The 20,630-nt window shown below is 28.9% G+C and overlaps 3 protein-coding genes and 1 pseudogene across 3 annotated transcripts; 1 reads left to right on the top strand and 3 right to left on the bottom strand.

Annotated features, from left to right (window-relative positions):
• Positions 1-205: 205 nt before the first annotated feature.
• On the bottom strand, positions 206-4,855 carry LOC149062248 (E3 SUMO-protein ligase ZBED1-like; annotated as a pseudogene).
• Positions 4,856-9,673: 4,818 nt separating this feature from the next.
• On the top strand, positions 9,674-10,021 carry LOC149062249 (uncharacterized). Its single transcript, XM_089217209.1, has one exon. The coding sequence runs from the start codon at positions 9,722-9,724 to the stop codon at positions 10,019-10,021; it is 300 nt and encodes a 99-aa protein (XP_089073335.1). The 5' UTR covers positions 9,674-9,721.
• Positions 10,022-10,244: 223 nt separating this feature from the next.
• Positions 10,245-10,897, bottom strand: LOC149062250 (uncharacterized). The gene has a single exon (XM_089215263.1). The coding sequence runs from the start codon at positions 10,800-10,802 to the stop codon at positions 10,245-10,247; it is 558 nt and encodes a 185-aa protein (XP_089071389.1). The 5' UTR covers positions 10,803-10,897.
• A 5-nt stretch (positions 10,898-10,902) lies between these two features.
• Positions 10,903-11,420, bottom strand: LOC149062251 (uncharacterized). Its single transcript, XM_089215264.1, has 2 exons — positions 10,961-11,420; positions 10,903-10,919 (listed from the first exon to the last, which is right to left on the bottom strand). Exons 1-2 carry the CDS (start codon positions 11,418-11,420, stop codon positions 10,903-10,905), a joined length of 477 nt encoding a protein of 158 aa, XP_089071390.1.
• Positions 11,421-20,630: the final 9,210 nt, after the last annotated feature.

A 20,630-nucleotide genomic window follows, 5' to 3' on the forward strand; every position in this document is an offset into this window, starting at 1 on the left:
ATTTCAAACTTGAATAATTCAATGAATTTCTTAATTGTTACAAAATAATTCGATTTATCACAAGATTAAGGATTAATTATAATAGTATATATTGATAAATTATAGAAAATGTATTCATAATAATGACGAAATTTTTATGAATATAAAAAAATAACAGTTTATAAATAATTAAGTATGACAATAATATAAATACCTAATAATAATATTATGGTATTAAATTTCGATTTTGGTATAAGAAAACCAATAAATTAACATGTTTTGTTAATAATGATGTTCTTTTTGAATTTACCACGTTACCAGCTGTGGAAAAATGATGTAGCGGGTATTGATAAATATTTTTTTACCAGTATTCCGATTTTTGGATATTTATCTTCTCTAGATTTCCACCAATCAAATGGATTCAAATCGAACTTTAATTGAGGTTCAGCTAAATAATTTTGAAACTCGGTCGTTAAATCGTTGACTTCAGTAGAGGTGGCTACACACGTAACTGCAAGCTTGTCAATCATGCAGATACAATTTTTTTGTACAAGTATGCATAATTTTCCTTTGTCACCACACGGCACAAGCATGCTTGAAAAGCAAGATCAGTTGTAAACATGTCGAGTTCGGACGATGACGCTCTCGCTCTAGCTGCTTTTGCTATAATTTTAAAAAAGAAAAAATTTAAGAAAAAACGTGCTATGTGGTGTAAAGATTGGTTGATGAAAAGGAAAACTTTTTCTCATATCAATTTATTAAATGAATTAAAATTATATCCACGAGATTGGCACAATTACCTTCGAATGGATGAAGAAACTTATTTAAACCTTTTGTCCCTAGTAACACCTTTAATTAAAAAACAAAATACCATAATGAGAGAAAGCATAACACCACATGAAAGATTAACGGCTACATTGAGATTTCTCGCAACCGGAAGAAGTTATGAAGACCTAAAATATTCTACTCTAATTTCACCACAGGCTCTAAGTTACATAGTTCCTGAAACATGCAATGCTATTTACAAGGTGCTAAAATCACAATATTTGAAGGTATGTATAATAAAATTATATTATATTTATTTAAAAACAAATTATGTCTTATATTATTATAATTTATTAAATACATGAATTTAATAATAATAATCAAATGCACCGAACATTAAAAATCGCTGTAATTTGAAATATAAGTTGATACAGATTGATTAGAATTCTCATCAGAAGAGCCATGTTCATGTACATTAATATGAGTACCAAAGTTATTACGACTATCTGTTATTTGATTATTACACCCGTTGTTTGATTGCTGATATTGAATGATTGAAGGCGGTGGTAATTGCATAGATGTTATGGAATGTAACATGGTTAACTGCCCTGTTTCCGCCATAAATAGAGCTTCATTTATTATTTTTTCAGCAAACAATTTTTGATTGTTATCTTCTATGTCCTTCATTTTTAGAGCCACATGTTTTCCCATGACATCATATCTATCATCCTTTATTTTTGGTTTTTTGAAATGATGTTCAATTGTGTTTATTAATGAATCGCATTTGTCATTACTTCGTTTAGAGGGTCTTGGTGATTTTTTAGACGAGGTTGATTGAATTGGATTATCTTCAGATGGAAAACATTCGATTTCTTTTGTATAATTATTATCAGCTTCCTGGGTATCAGATTCCTCTAGATTATCTACTACATTTTCTTCCTAAAATTAATAATAAAATGTCAATAATTTCATAGTTTAAATAAAATATCTGAACAATTATTTATTAATACGTATTTTAGATTAGCAATGAAATAAAAGAGTTGGTTTTACAGTGATTTATTTTTTCAACATGAAATTGTTCATATTTTTTCAGTTCCCACAAACAGAAAATGATTGGAATATTATAGCGAGCGAATTCGAAAAGAGGTGGAATTTTCCTCACTGTCTTGGATGTATTGATGGAAAACACATTGAGATAGTTCCACCTTCTGGTAGTGGTTCATATTTTTATAATTATAAACAAAGACATAGTATGGTCCTACTTGCCATTGCAGATGCAAAATATAGATTCATTTTATTTGATTTCGGTACTAATGGCCGAGTATCCGATGGGGGTATTCTTCAGAATACAGTTTTCTATAGAAAACTAAAAGATAATTTATTAAATATTCCAAAAGAAACAAAAGTCACAAATAGTTTTCGAAAACTACCATATGTTTTTATTGGAGACGATGCTTTTCCTCTAAGATCTGATATACTTAAACCATTTAGACAGAATGATTTGAATTGTAATGAAAAAAAAATTTATAACTATCGATTATCAAGGGCACGGCGAATTATTGAAAATGTATTTGGAATTTTAACATCACGCTTTAGAATATTTCACACCGCAATAAATTTAAAATTAGAACATATTGATTCAGTAGTTAAAGCAAGTTGTGCTTTACATAATTATTTAATGTCAACCGTCAGTCAAATGTACGCTCCATCAGAATATATGGATTCTGAAGACATAGATAATGGTACATTCCGCACAGGATTGTCGTCGAGTAATTCGAACATGTTGCCTTTACAATGTTCAGCAAATATTGGAAACATACCGACAAACGCAAAACAAGTAAGGTGTGAATTTATGAACTACTTTAACACTGATGGACAAGTACCTTGGCAGCATAAATTTATACATTAGAATATTTACTGAAAATTGTAATTTAAAAATTGAAATGTAACTAAAAAAAAATGTATTTTTTTTAATCTTATTGATATTTACATATTTATTTTGTTTATGAACTTATTGCTTATTACTTATCGGAAGGTCCTATGTAATTTTTTTTAATAATATTTAATCGTTTTTAATATCAATATAATGTGATTATTCATCAAACCAAAAATAGTTTTTATATGATTAATGAATATAATTTTGATTTTTTTTTTCAGTTACGATAATATATAAAAATAAATAAAAAATATAAAAATATGCTATATAAAATAAATATTAATCAAATATAAATAAAATGTACCTCTCTTTCATCAATGTTAGAGAATGAGTTTCTTGGTGTCTCTTGATCGCTTAGAAAGTCGAACAAGTTGTAGTACAAAAGACTTGGTTCGTATACATCATCTGCACCAGCACCAGAGCGACGAGATTCTTCAATTTTTTTCTTTTCTCTTCTAAAATTAGTTCTGAAGCTATTTATTTTTTTTACAACCGCATCACGGTCTGCGTTCGGATCAATTAATTTATATTTTTCTAATAAAATTTTATACGCTGCTTCTTTTTTCGGCTTATCGTGGTATTCTTTAGATTTAATCCGCCACAAACATGGTAGTCCTTGGTAAGCACGAATAAAATCTTCAAGAAGTTCTCTATGCCCTTTTCGTATATCTGAAGTCATCTTTTGTAATTTTTTTTAAATTACAAACTACAAACTACAATTTCTCCACAAAACAAAACAAGACGTAATCACGTTTAATCACAGTTTATTACTGATTGTTCTAATTAGCTGTACGACGCGTACTGTACGCACATCGCGACGTGCGTACACACGTTCAGATTTGCTTGTACCAGCGCGACTTGTACAAGCATGCAGATGAAAATGTCATCAATCTTCATTCCGCTTGTACAATCACAATGCTTGCACAAAATTATCATACAGACGCTCAAGTATGCTTGTACAAAATGATTGTATGTACATGATTGACAAGCTTACAGTTACGTGTGTAGCAACCTTAACATCATCACTGTAGAGGAACTCGAGTGCACTTTTATGAAGTGATGGTTCGCGTCGTGTATTTACATTATGTGCATCAATTTCAATATTATTTAATAAATTGATAACGGATGATCGAATGCTTTCTCGTGCAATTATGGGTTCATGATCCAAATTTTTATATCTAGGATCCAAGAATGACGCGATTTGTCGAGCAGAAACTCTGCTTTCTGAATCCCACTCAAGATTAAAGCGTTCTTTAATATCAGAAATAATAGTTTGCTTAAAATAAGTTATACTTTGGTCGTCATTATCCTGTAGCTTTAAATGGTTGTCTAACAATTTTTTGAGCAATGGCCTTACGATTGAAGTCGGTGAATGATTTTCTCCACATAGAAGCGACGTAATAACTTTCAATGGCTTTAGAAGAATGACAAGAGTTTCTATTTTTAACCATTGATGCCTAAGATTTCTAATTTTTGGGCTATGTGTGTGGAAGTTATAGATCGATCAGCCATCACAGCAGAAATTGGACACCTGTTTTCAAAAATACGTTCCAGCATTGAGTAGATTGAATTCCATCGTGTCTTACAACTTTGCAATAAAGACTGTTCAGGCATACCTAATTGTTTTTGTTTATTTAATAAAGATTGTTTTGCCAAATTCGAATGTTTAAAATGTCCTACTAGCCTGCTGCTTTGATTAATTATTTCGGAAATTGAATCTTCTTTTAATGCTTTATTTATAGATAGTTGTAAACTATGAGCTGCACACGTCACATCTGAAATATTATTATTAGTGGTATTAGAAAGTAATTGAACGGCATTTACTACATTTTTTGCATTATCTGTTATAACAGTCGTAACTTTATCTTTAATTTCCCAGCTGGAGAATACATTTTCTAATTTGTCTGCTATGTTTAAAGCTGTATGACGTTCTTCCATTTCTTGGGTTGTTAAAGTAAATGACATCGGAGACCAATCATTATTTAAAGCATGTGCAGTTATAGTTATATAAGAATGTTGGGCCAATGAGGACCAACAATCTGATGTGCATACAACACTTTTAACAGCTTTTAAATTATTTCGTATTTTTTCTTCGACGGTTGACTTAAAAAAGTGTAGTCTTTTTTTTAATGCTTCCTCTTTGATTGCTCTATAATTCGGTTCTACGACGGCCATAAATTGAAGGAATCCAGAGCTTGAATAGCGGTAATTGGTTCATACAAATAAGTTTGGCCAACGCTTTATGGATTAACTCTGTTCTATCAGGGCTACATTTACGATCAGTATCACTATCATGTGTCAAAAAACGGCGACGCTTTCTTGGTATATTATGTTGACTTGGTTGTGTAAAATTGTTATCGGTACTTGAAGATGACGATTGACTGTTTGTTAATGAATCTGTGTCTTGTAAAGAGTCAATTGCTTCGAGATTATTTGATGAAATTAACCTATAGATACGTGTTGGTTGAATAAATATAATAAAATATATAAAACAAATTAAGTACAATTAAATAAAAAAAAAGTGGTCAAGTGGATAACGCTCTGTTCTATAGTAATAGTCGAGTGGATGAAATTTGAATTCAATAATATATCATTGTATACGAAAAACGATTTTGATCGAAGACTGACTGTCAGCCAACATTATATTAAGAAAATAAGTACCTATATTTTATCATATTAGTATAAGTATAGTATATTTTTTATAAGTTTCAAATCCCTACAAAAAATATTTTTTAACTATAATTAAAAAACTAAATCGTTATTCTTCATAATATAAATATCTAATTTATCGTCCAAATTTATACTTAAAATATAAAAAAAAAAATAATTGTGCGAATGAATATAGCGACAAACAATAAACGATAACGATAGCGCGCATTCTGTCATTCACATCAATTATTAAAAAACTGACAGTTATGTCTAAAGAGCTAAGGTTATATTATTAGAAAAGTTAATATGGTCGTTAAGTTTTATAAATTTTTTAAATTTCCGCTCAAATTTCATCATTTTTGTGACAATTACAAAAAAAAAAGTAAATTCACGACAAATAATAGGCCTTAGTTGATTATTGATTATTTTCTAATGGGCATACCTCTTAGGTGTTGATGTCTCTGGCTGATAAACTTTATGCATAATTTTTAAATGTCTTATTATAGACCCAGTTGTTTCACCAACACAAGAATATTCATTATTTTCATCTTCGTCACATAATTCGCAATATGCTTTATCTCCTTTTCGTTTAGCATATTCCCATACCCAACTTCTTCTTTTGCCCATTATTGTAAAAACTAAAAATGTAAGTGTAATATTTGACGAACACGCAGTATAGAAAAAAGTTAACTGTGCAAATATTTGTTAGTAAAGTTACCATTTGCTTATCGAATTTCTAAATTGTTGCTAAAATAAACGACTTATCCCACTCAAGAGGTTGCTCACATAAATAACCCCACAATACAATATTGGGTATACCGCATACTTGCCCATAAACGTGTGGATAAGATTACGGAAATAATTCAAAATATTAATAAGCCATTGATAAAGTTTTCGTTTTATTTCATATACACAAGTATCTTTATTTATTATCTAATAGGTATATAATAAAAATAGTAATCAGTTAATTCGCTCGATACGTGCAGTTCATAAAGGCCGGTCACCATATTATATAATATAATATAATATTATATTATATGCACAAGCCACAAATATCCGTGAATACGGGAATACGTGAATACGTGAATAACTTAAAATACGTGAACACGGATATTAAATTCACGTGTATTAAGTATACGTGAATACAAATTTTTCGTTCACGTGTACACGGACTTCGTGTTCACGTATGTATTAATTCACGTTTCAAATCGAGGCCTCTAAATATTTCCAATCAGAATACATATGTAATATTGAGTATTACCCCTTCAAACTTTGAAGGAATATCCATACTAAAGTAATAATATACCAGTATTCATTTTTTTATAATTAAAATAATACAGTAAAACCTTTTAAAAAAAAAAAATTAATTTAAGTATATCAGAGTCTTTGACGACATCATCAGTGACGCCGGTGATCACGATGATAGTAAAATCCCCCCCCCCCATATTGTAAAACATTTAATATCTATGTGTAAAATAAATGTGTAGAGTGGTTTGGTATAAAATATTTATATTTACATATTATAATACATAGAATAATACTAATAATAATAATAATAATAATAATTTAATGAAAAAATCATTATATTACAATATATATAATGGAAAAATTATTAAGAAAAGATTTATTAAGGTTAATAGAAATTATAGGTATATAAATTTTAAATAAAGGTTATATTAAATTAAATACTAGTGAATTAATTAACAATCATTAATTTATTTAAGACAATTATTTATTATAAACATATATGTATCGTGATTAATTAAAGGATATATTTCTAACATTTTTTTGTATTCAAATCGAAATTTAGGGTGGGTGAAAGAGCATTTATAACATATATTCCCAAACCATTTATTAGGAAATAAGAGTGCATCAGCTAGCGTGTTAGCCGATCGAATATCTAACACTTTTCGAGTATCGCGAATAAAATAATAATCCGTTAATCTCGAAGAGGAAGGGTCTAGCATTAAATTTATCTCCTTGTTAATCTCATCGCGATAGGTATTTAACCATTATATATCGGGAGCGGTACGAACATACGTGCGCATTTTCGTATAGACATTTCGATCCCTCGACATACCACTCCTGATATAATTTAAAGGGAAATTATTATAATCATATAGTTCCCTCTGCTTTGATATTAAATAGTTTACCATCACACGTTTATACATCTCTAGATCGAATACTATGGACGAGTTAATTTTCTGTCCTGTTAACGATAAATCCATGATTTTCTCTCGGTTTGAAACGTTCAGAGTGAAACCATCCGCCAATTGTTCTAAGGATATCAATAATTATATATAAAAAAAAAATTATTACATGAATAGAATTATCTATAAACATGAAATAAAATAAAAGTAATACATAGCAATTTCTCTCAGGCTGTGAAGGTTTGTTAGACATGTATGACTGTCAAGGGGTTGTATGGAGGTCCTCAGCGAAAATTGTGTATTACCATGTAATTTGATATGCCTTAACATCTCTCTCCGCTTGATAAATAATTTTTCACAAACACTACACTTAAACATTTTTATTTAAATAGTGAGGTAATGTAATCACGAATAGCATGCTTTTATGGAAACGTATATAGACCAGCTATGCGCTTACTGGTTTAGACTAAACCGTGGTTATCTACACAAAAATAGCTGTGGACTAAACACAGTTATTTTAGAGTTATTTTAAGTATTGTTATAACCCTTAAAAATAACTCATTATACTATAATATTACTATAAAATATGGTGGTATTATACTAAATCTATTAACGATCATTACTCGGAGGTATCTCGTGTTAAAATTTAATGTATGATAATATATCACTATTAAGATATATTAGAAGATAGAAAACAAAACAATTAAAACATCATTTCAAACTTAACTTAACCTGATACTTACTTACATATTATTCACTAACAGAGACATTACAATAGTATATCTAAATATCAGTAGCCTATTGAGAATTATAGGTAGCTTAAAATTGTTATTATTATTTATAGATCGTATTTTAATTTTTATCAATTCAATAATTTAATTTATTAACCTTTACACATACAATCGTAAATAGTTCGAAAATAATAATTATATATATACAGGGTGATTTTTTTATCATGAACCACTCATTATTTCAAAAAGTATCAATGTTTTTTAAAATATTTTTTTACAAAGTTTCATATTGTTAAAAACACAACGTTTTTATGAAAAAATTATATTTTTAAATATTTTTTATCCTTATAATTTTTTAAGTTTTTTACTTTTTTGAATGGCAACCTACAGTTTTAATTTCATATTCCAAAGCAGAATATTTTTCTAAGTATTTTGATATGTAAAAATCGAATTTTGGACGAGTAGTTCATGAGTTATAAGTATTTAAAGTATAGACAAGCGGAGTAGTGGACAAACATTTTGCGGGGTAACCCCGTACCACTCCACTCCGCCAATCTAAACTTTAAATACTTATAACTCATAAACTACTCTTCCAAAATTCGACTTTTACGTATCAAAATACTTAGAAAAATATTCTGCTTTGGGATATGAAATTAAAACTCTAGATTGCCATTCAAAAAAGTAAAAAACTTAAAAAATTATAAGGTTAAAAAATATTAAAAAATATAATTTTTTCATAAAAACGTTGTTTTTTTAACAACATGAAACTTTGTAAAAAAATATTTTCAAAAACATTGATACTTTTTGAAATAATGAGTGGTTCATGATAAAAAAATCGCCCTGTATATATATATATATATATATAATATATACTTACATATTGTAGAGGTATTATAAACTAATTAATTTGATGTATAGGTATGTATAATATTATATAACTGATTATCACTAACGATGTAATTTCCAATAGTTTATCGTATGCGTTTACATACATCTACAACGTTATATATATAACTTTATTCACTATAATACAACCCTATTAGCATCATGATGATAATAGGTATGTAAGCCCATCGCGATTCTAATGAGGGAAAGTCGAATGCGTTTTAATGATAGAAACAAGTGTCATAAATCTTCCACTCATCTCATATAGGAACATATATAGTATGTCTTTGAAGTAGGGTATTTTAAATTGCTTAAATACAGTCGGTTACGAGACATTTACTATCAGTCGTCCAGCGTTTACTAAAGAATTGAGAAGAATCAGCTACAAAGACGAGAACCATCACCAACATAGCTTTGACGACTACGAAAGCTTAATATCTATTGTTAACAAAGGTATATTACGGGAAATCATCTGCAACTTGATAACTATTGAGTGAGTATTTATTAGATATTCATATATTATGTATTGTAAATAAATTATAGATGTGTATTAATATATAGAACACATGATCACCATACATTTCACATGTAATAATTATAAAATCTGATTATAGACTATACACATCATGGACTTATTGAAGAAAAGTTTAACCGCACAGTGTAATGTGAAATTTATCTCAGTCGGAGACTTAGTCCTCAACAGACCTTATCCTATCACCCGAATGCAGAACAAGGATACGCAGTATGGACGGGCAGTGTTATGTACATTATCTGGAGAAGGAGGGGAGCTGGTAGAGGTGTACCTTCCACGATCAATCGAGCTGGCTGATGAAGATATTTTGGAGTTCAACTGTAGGGATCAAAAGGATCTCAAATTATTATTCAAGGGTCGTAGAGGAAGAGCATTCGATATCACATTCGAATGAAATATTTAATTTTTTTTTTCCTTTATAAAATAACTGGATATGCTTGATAAATAATAATAATAATAACATAATTTAATTGGAGAATGTTTTCTATTTATTACAACAATCTGAGTGTAACCTCATTGTCTTCTTATGAATATATAAATATATCAAATTAGCAGCGTTGGGTATTCTAGTAATTTTATCATAGGAATGATATTTTTTTTTTTTTTTTTTTTTTGCTTTACGCGCCATTTAGGCGCTTCGCAGCTTCTACCAAAGTTCTCCAAAGTTCTCGATCTTCTGCATCCACAATACTTGCTCCATTGCTTAATCTCTTCAGGTCGTCTTTTACTCGGTCCAACCACCGTTGTCTTGGCCTTCCTACAGGTCGTTTTTTATTCGGTTTGTTAATGAGTACCTGTTTTATCAATTTACCCTCTGCACGCCAAACATGGCCAGCCCACTCTAACCTTTTCGACCTTAGAAAATCTTTTAAATTGGCTGTATTAAACAGACTGCTTAAGTCAGCGTTTTTTCTTCGCTCGTATACACCAGTATTCGGGTTTAATATAGGCCCATATATTTTCCTAAGTATTTTTCTTTCGAAAGTCAACAGTTTATTCTCGTCACCCTGCGTCGTGGACCATGTCTCACATCCATACATGACAATGGGGCGCAAGTAGACAATGTATAGTTTTTTCTTTGTGTCTCTAGATAGCAGTTTCGATGTGAACATTTTTCTCATTGCATGGTATCCACGGTTTGCTGCACTTATCCTGGACTTAATCTCGTTATGCATATTATTTTTATGATTTATATTAGCGCCTAAGTACTTAAAATTTTCGACTTGCTCAAAAGAGAAATGATCAATGCTCACATTTTGTAACGGAGTAGGTCGTCTACTCATTAGTATATACTTAGTTTTATTTTCATTTATTTTAAGACCCATCTTTTTACTTGTCAGTATGAGCTTTTGTACTGTCCCTTCTAATTCTGTTTTTGATTCTCCAAATAACACAATGTCATCCGCATATGCTAAGAGAGATGAGCGCCCCAGTACTTCCATTTCTCGGTCTCCCTGCATATCTCTTACGACTTTTTCAAGTGCTAGATTGAAGAGAGCGGGAGATAGCGCGTCCCCTTGTTTCAATCCACACCTGACCTCAAACTCCTTTGATGTTTCTCCAAGAAAGCGCACTTTGCAAAGCGTGTCAGAATTGCAGCACTTTATTAATTTAACCAACTTTTTTGGTATTCCGAAATGTATAAGTGCTGACCATAGCCGGTCTCTAATAATGCTATCATAAGCTTGCTGGAAATCGATGAAAATCATGTGTAGATCTTTGTCATACTCATAATATTTTTCCATAACCTGTCTAAGGGTGAATATATGGTCAGTAGTGGACTTTCCTTTCATGAAACCACACTGGTATTCACCGATTATTTCTGTTGAATATTTTTCAAGTCTATGTAAAATGGCTATTGACAAGACCTTGTAAGCAGTGTCCAAAAGGGATATGCCACGGTAATTTTCCACTTTCTTGGGGTCTCCTTTTTTGTAAATCGGGCAAATAATAGCGGTGTTCCAACCCTTTTCTAGTTTCCCATATAGTTGAGATGGTTTTGTGTAAGTATTCCAGGAGGTCTCGGCCAGCAAGTTTGAGTAACTCCGGATTTATGTTGTCCTCTCCTGGAGCTTTGTTGTTCTTCAGTGACTCCACTATTGATTTAATCTCCTCCAAACTAGGTTCCGGCACTTCTGGTTCCACTGTAACATATATTTGATCCTCAGCCGGTTCTCCAGATCCATCTGTATAGTTTGTTTCATCGTCTGATTTATTATTTAATAGATTCTCAAAATATGTTTGAAACTTGTCTATGATCATTTTAGGGTCTGATATGAGGTTGCCATCGTCATTAGTCATAAGATAGGTACGAGATTTAAAGCCTTCTTTTATTGATTTACATTTTTCAAAGAACATTTTCGGGTCCTTTTTATATGACTCAATGTCATTTAGGACATTTTTTTCTGATGCTCTTTTCTTTTGCCTAATTATTCTATTTGACCTTGCGCGAAACTCTGCATATTCCTGTAAATTTGAAGTCGAAGGATTTTGTATCATTTTAGCTCTTGCTGCTTTTCGGTTTTTTATCGCGTCTCGACACTCATTATCAAACCAGTGATTTTTACTTTTTCCCTTGGTAACTCGGAGAGTTTCTGCTGCTTTATTTAGTGATTCCTTTATTTGGGTCCACTCTATGACATTACTCAATTCTTCTTGTATTATGTTAAAGCTGTTCAATCCTTCCTTTATTCTGTTTTGGTATTCCATAGGAATGATATAAGGTAATATAAAAAATTATATATATATATATTAAGATAATAGTGTTTTAGTTATTAGCATACATATTATACTGAAGGTGATAGCAGTATTCGGTATATTTATTAATTGAAACGATTGAGTGTAATGAGGGTAAAACAGAGGTCAACTCAACCTTCCATAGTTCGACACTTAAATACGTGCTCAATGATTTTGATGTACGTATATGTATATGAAATAAATTAAATATTATTACTTAGAAATGTTTTCCATATTATTATTATTTTATAATAACTATAACCCACTCAACTCACCTACTACGTTATTTAATATGATGAATACACACGAGTAGAGCTAATAGACTTTTACTCACATACAATTCTCTAAACAGTTATAATATCAAGTGATAAGTATATATCGTATGATTAAAGACTATTCGATCGAAAATGAGCTGTTGGTAGTGGTGATGACAGCGATGGTGTACGAGTACTCTAATTAGTATATCGGAGTAGCATATAATAGACTAGCTGGGCGGACATACAATGAAAATCTTGCTAATATTTTCATATATCGAGTTAAGATTTAAAATAATAACTTTAAAAATTAATTTAAGTATATCAGAGTCTTTGACGACATCATCAGTGACGTCGGTGATCATGATGATAGTAAAATTTCTCTCCATATTGTAAAACATTTAATATCTATGTGTAAAATAGATGTGTAGAGTGGTTTGGTATAAAATACTTATATTTACATATTATAGTCATGTATATGAAAAGTAAGAATTAGCTCTAATGATGTTATTATTACTATCCATATCATAACGAATGAGGTATATATCACTATACATGTCTCCACGAGCTTTGATTTCACTCAAATATTACACACGTAGATACGAGTACTCTAATCTAATTACCGAAGCTAACGGTAAAAATATATTAATACATATCCTAGGGAAACATAGAATAATACTAATAATAATAATAATAATAATAATAATAATAATTTAATGAAAAAATCATTATATAAGTGTTAGAGGAGTGGGAGCGGGCCGAGCATGGATGGATACGTATGTGATAGCATATCATAGACTCGTTGGGTGGGTATGCAATGAGAATCTTACTGTCATACCCCTACAAAATAGTATCATACATTTCACCTCACAATTAGGGCCGCTTTCACCAAATACTTTAAACGTCGACTACGCTTAATCAACTGATAACAGTTATTTAACCGGTCAAATTCGGGTGATTAAACCCCGGTTTAACTTAATCGTAGTTTAAAGTAGTGGTGAAACCGGCCCTTAGAGTAGAGCACTCGTATCTACGTGTGTAATATTTGAGTGAAATCAAAGCTCGTGGAGACATGTAGTGATATATACTACATTCATTATGATATAATAGATAGTAATAATATAATAACGTCATTAGAGCTAATTACTACTTTTCATATACATAACTATATGAAAATATAAGTATTTTATACCAAACAATTCCACATTTCTATACATCCATTTTACACACATAGGTATAAAATATTTCGCAATGTGAGAAAATTTTACTATTATCACGATCACCGACGTCACCGATGTCATCACCACTGGTAGCATCTCATCTCGATCCAATACTCATTAACCATACGATATAATATATACTTATCACTCGATATTATTATAACTCTTTGAGGGATTGTATTCACTAAATAGCTTATTAGTTAATCATCTTATACATATACATTTAATCATCAATGGTTTAGAATCAGGTTTAAGTTATAATGTGTGCTAAGTACTCGAAAGATTGATAAGTTGATTAATGTTTGAAAAATCACTCGTGAATACTTATAAAAAATTGAATGATTGAAATAATCGATCGGCTCAATAGGTATAGTGATACAGATATAGGTATGTATGAATGTATGTATATAGGTATATTTATATGAATTATACTATATTATAAGATAAAAAACATACATGAAAGCGAGTAAATATATTTGTAAGATAATATGAGTGTTATTATTTAGATATAAATAGCATCATGTTAGTGATATGATTACCATCATTTAGATATCTATGATAAGATAACATCTTACATGTATATGATCGATATATATGAGTGTGATGGAGGGTGAGGTGAGGATATATTATAATACGATATCCTTTTCATATACCACCATTCATATCTCTAATAATATATATATGATACTTATATATTTTATACTTTGGCTCAATAGGTATAGTGATATAGATATAAGAATGTATGAATGTATGTATATTTATATGAATTATACTATATTATAAGATAAAAAAACATACATGAAAGTGAGTAAATATATTTATAAGATAATATGAGTGTTATTATTTAGATGTAAATAGCACAGAATAGGTGAAATCAGAATGGACACCGATCATTATTTTACATTGGCTCTTTTGGAGAGTACGGTAATTTGAGCTAAAGTGCCACCAGTGTTCACAAAAAGTACAATGACAAAAATATTGTACGCAATAATTTTGTATAGAAACATATTCAACGTTGGCGGTTTATTTGAAATTTGGTTATGTTATATTATTATATTTTAGAGTATATTTCATCAATATCAGTTAATTAAGATCAGTTTTACCAAAAAACTGTACGCGAAATACATACATATTACATATTATATTTATATTCTATATTCGATTTGAAATGGAAATAAATTAGATTCATATACATTTTAGTAATAAATAATTTTTATTTTATATTTTAAAAAACATAAATATTTGCAAGAATTGATAAAAATAAATTTAATTAACAAACTTACTATAAAATTATAGGTTATTTATTTGATATTTAATGTAGCAGCCTAATGTAAAAATGTATTTTCTTCATTATGCAATAGGACCAATATAGGTAATTGTAGATGATATCAACCAATAAATCAATAAGAAAAATTAAATAAAACAAACATGATTTAATAACAAATAATTTTATTTACAAAAACAATTGCAAATAAATAATAAATAAACTATATAGGTGTATAAAAAATCTTTATTTGAACAATTTTATTTGGTGTTATATATATTATTTTAATAAAATATGAATAAACAATGATATAAACATAGTGGATGTTTTTAAATTAATAGCTCTAAAAAGAACTGTTTTAAAATAAAATAGCACTGCATGTATAGCAAGCTTGTACAAAAGAAAGCAAATAGAAAGCAATAGAACACTGCAAAATAATTTTACAAATGTTTTAGTACAATCAACTTTCTATTTTTCAATTTTTTCTCAGACACCAAAGCTTTATTCAAAAATTTGATACCTGTAAAAATTCTGAAGCGTGTAAATAAATTTATTAAATATGATTTTTCAAAATTTTTACATGGATGATCATAAGGTACATTACAAAAATCAATTTTTAACTTAGCCCCAACACCTTCCTCATAGGCAATACAGGGAAAGTTATCGATGAAAATATTTTCTAGCTCATAGATATAATTATAAAAATCATCATCAGGCATCATCAAATTTCCAAAAGTGGAATGGTTACTAGTTGGATATGCTTTGATAAATGATAGTAGAAAGGATTGATCCAGTTGTTTTTGATACTGAGCATAGTCAACACAAACCTGACAAGTATGTTTTTCCAGACATTTTTTCATTAAATACCCACATACATAGGTAAAAGAGTTCCTTTCAGGAATCTCTAAATGTCTGTAGTCAACTGTACCAACAGGAATACCTTTGAATATAAATAATTCTTGGTTCGGTTCTTCCAGAATAAGAGCTTTATCAGTGGATGGCATAACAGAGCTTAATATTTGTATAATGGATATTATTTATGTTGAATTGGGTCGGAGGCGGAATCTTTTTTATTTTATTGAAAAATTTTTGAGGCATTGTATATTTAATATTATATGGTTTTTGTATATAATTTATTTGTTTAGAAGATATTAAGAATTTTGAATAATTTTTTACTGTTTGACTCTTGAATATATCTATTGTTTTTTTTTTATAGTTCCTAATTTTTTTCTGCCTAATTTTCTACTAAAATTCAAATTAACAAAATTAGATGCCAAGTTATTTATATTTTCTTGTACAATATCTTCTTCAAGTTTTTTTATTTTTATATGTTCTATGATCTTTCTAACATCTGTATATCTTGAAAGCACCTGTACATAATTATTGTAGTTTAAAGTTAAAAAATATAGCTATCTTCAATTTTTTTGTTAATAATTAAATAAAAAAATTTTTTTTTACTTTTTTACTAAAACACTAAAAAAAATAATTTGTGAAAAAATAATGTAAAAATTGTTACTTACATTGGTTTTTGAATTGACATAGAACTGGATTGCCCCAGACTTTTCAATAATAAAATTATTTAACATATCAGCATCTCCAGTTCTAGCACCATAACTCTTAACATAATAAAATAAAGTGATGCTGGTAGTTGTGTTTGTCTGATTATTTAGTTCTGCCATTGCAGATGCAACAGTCATTACAAGATCCTTTTCAAATAAAATGTATTTTATATAAATAAATGAATATTAAAATATAATCCTAGACAGAATAATAATAATAATATAATGCATTGATTACCTCCGATAGTCTTACTCTTGGTTTAATATTATATTCAGAAGTAATATGATTATCATGTATATGGAATACCAAACCATTTTCATAAATGAATTCTTTTTTACAAAATGGACATGGAATTTTCAGAAAAAATAAATTCGGTGAATTGTCCTGATAATCTGCATAGTCGGTTTTTGATTTGTCAATAACTATAAAAATAAAAAATATATAAGTTATATATAATAAGTTGCAAACGGATTACTCAAATTAAATATAAATTTTTTTATTTAATACATATTTTTTATAAAAATAGAATATATTTATTTATCTTTAACCTTCAATTTACCTTATAAAACATAAAATGAATAAAAAATCAATATTTGATAAGAAATAAAAAATTTTGTAAAAAAACTGTAATCATAAAAAATGAAACTAAATAAAGAATTTAAAAAAATTTATAAAATTAATTTTTTAATAAATAAGGCAAATTATAAAAATAATAAATAATGAAAATTTTTTAAAAAATGCTATAAAATATATATTCATATTAAATCAATATTTTTTAAAAAATTAACTGAATAAAAAATCAATATTTGATAAGATATCAACAATTTTATAAAAAACCACTGTTATAATAAAAAATGAAACTAAACAAAGAATTTTAAAAAAAATTTATAAAAAAAATATATTTATGTAAATCAATTTTTTAATAAATAATGCAAATTATAAAAAAATATACTTAATAAAAAATTTAAATTATATTTTAAATAATTGATTTTTATAAATACATTTTTTTATCAAATATAAATCTTTTTATTTAATACATATTTTTTATAAAAATAGAATATATTTATTTATCTTTAACCTTCAATTTACCTTATAAAAAATAAAATGAATAAAAAATCAATATTTGATAAGAAATAAAAAATTTTGTAGAAAAACTGTAATCATAAAAAATGAAACTAAATAAAGAATTTAAAAAAATTTATAAAAATTATTTTTTTAATAAATAAGGCAAATTATAAAAATAATAAATAATGAAAATTTTTAAAAAAAATGCTATAAAATATATATTCATATTAAATCAATATTTTTTAAAAAATTAACTGAATAAAAAATCAATATTTGATAAGATATCAACAATTTTATAAAAAACCACTGTTATAATAAAAAATGAAACTAAACAAAGAATTTTAAAAAAAATTTATAAAAAAAATATATTTATGTAAATCAATTTTTTAATAAATAATGCAAATTATAAAAAAATATACTTAATAAAAAATTAAAATTATATTTTAAATAATTGATTTTTATAAATACATTTTTTTATCACATATAAATCTTTTTATTTAATACATATTTTTTATAAAAATAGAATATATTTATTTATCTTTAACCTTCAATTTACCTTATAAAAAATAAAATGAAGAAAAAATCAATACTCCAACACCTAACTACTAATTAAAGATGCCTCACAGGTTACTCACAGGGAATTATCTCGAGAGTTACCGTCTTATTGTCTTTTCCCCCCTGTTCCATAGGATTATTCGAAAAAATCAATGTGTTAAATACTTACAATCACCAAATTTCGGATGAGAACCACACGTACCACTCGGATTGACGCCACTACGCACTTCAACGACATTGTGTGCGTTAGCCAAGCTACAAATAAAATTTGCGCGTTTGGACGACATCACGAAGGATGACAAACAACAAGATTAATTTAGAGAACAGTGACGATGGCAGCCAAAACTCTTACAGAGTTGTGAAGGCACAGAAGAAGAAGAAGAATTACAAAATAATTTTGTCATGTTAGAGAATGGAGTGGGTAATAGTGATGATGGTTATGTGGTCGTATAACAATGGGATCGATGGTGGGGGACGTTTAAAAATAGTAATCCGTCCGTCCGATACAGCGTGGCTGGTATTTTTGAACGCTAGAAGTTATTAATAGTATTCCTGATAGTGTCAAACTCATCAGTGGCACGCAGAACAGGATCACAGGCTCAGTTAAGGTGGAGTTATGGGTTGATTTTATATATACTTGACGGTTTAAATGTATATTCTTCGATTGGATGTACCGGGGTGAGTCTATATATCGACGCCCCCTACGATCTGTGAAAGTTTCAGGACGATCGGTCCAAGGGTTGATGTTACAGAATTTTTGGAATTATTTAAAACACGATTATAGGTAATATAGCGTATTACTGTACGTGGATCGATGTATAATACGATATAATGGTGTGAACGGGTTCAAACCTCGGTAACACAGAGTCTACAGGGTCCTTCACGGGGTCGCAATAGCTAGGGATGATCGGGGGATGGTCGTATTGACTGATTTGACGTTTATATGGACCTGCTGCGGTAATCGTCTCCTCATCGCTCATCAGTTCAAATGTTATCCCTAAAAACTTATTCACAAGATAGCACACTACCTACACTTTACAGGGACGTATTTTTTATAGCTGTAGGGGTTATGGTTATTTTTTAAGAATGTTCCAAAATTTTGATATAATATAATACATTTTCCGCATGATGCCGGACAAACGCCAAAAGTTCTCAACGGGGGGGTACCCCTCGATTTTTTGACGAAAAACCACGACTACCCCGATCGACACCAGCACTCACGACGTTGTTCGGGGACCTTAAGAAAGTGTATCGCCAAAGTTACAAAACGTTATTACCATTATATTATCTCGTAGTATAGAGGTATCCGCGTATAGTTATACACTGATTTGACGTTTATATGGACCTGCTGCGGTAATCATCTCCTCATCGCTAACCAGTTCAAATGTTATCCCTAAAAACTTATTCACAGGATAGCACAGTACCTACACTTTACAGGGACGTATTTTTTATAGCTGTAAGAACGTTGGTTATTTTTTAATAATTTTTAAAAGTTTTAGTTCAGCAAACAGTTGCCGCATGATGCCAGTTATTCGGACTCGCTGCGGTAATCGTCTCCTCATCGCTCATCAGTTCAAATGTTATCCCTAAAAACTTATTCACAGGATAGTCTATTTCGTTTTGGCTTTGCAGATGTTTCATTTTGAGCATCGTCGTGTTCACACATGATGATTTGGAAAAAAAAAAAAGTAGGACAAATCAAAATCGCAGTAAGCCGTACGGAACAAAACTCACATTGACCAGTCACCCTGTCACTAGGTTAGCGTCACCCCATGGAATCGATATTTTCTCCCACCCCTATGACGCCGTCATGGAAGAAATGTCTCTAAGGTAGCGTCATTGAGCAGAGTAAGTAACGCATGTTTTATACATGGGATAATTAAATTTTTAAAATCATTATTTTATTTTATAGCAACACCTGTTATGTTGTCGGAGAGTGCTGCAAAAGACGTGTCAGACCAACAACTATAATAATAATAACTATAATATAATATTTTTTTTTATATTTTTAAAAGAAATTTTTTATATTTTTTATATATATTTTTTATATTTTTTTATATTTTTTATATTTTTTATATATTTTTTTTTATATTTTTAAAATAATTTATTAATAATTAATTATATTAAAATAATAATTATTAATTAAAATATCCTATATAGAAATAGTCTCATCCTTAATGGTTACAATTTTTGCACTTGTCATTTTCTTAATTGCTGTTCTCACTTCTTCCTCGCTGAATTCCTCTTCTATATCTCCATCCTCCTTCTTCATCATCAACTCCATTAGTCTCTTTATTGTTAATGTCGTTGTCCCCTCCGTCTGAAAGCTGCTTGCCATTTTACTTATTA

The sequence above is a fragment of the Diuraphis noxia genome, unplaced genomic scaffold (genome assembly GCF_037042655.1).
Source record: "Diuraphis noxia isolate RWA-SAM2 unplaced genomic scaffold, SU_Dnox_SAM2 contig0001, whole genome shotgun sequence".
Lineage (NCBI taxonomy): Eukaryota > Metazoa > Arthropoda > Insecta > Hemiptera > Aphididae > Diuraphis > Diuraphis noxia.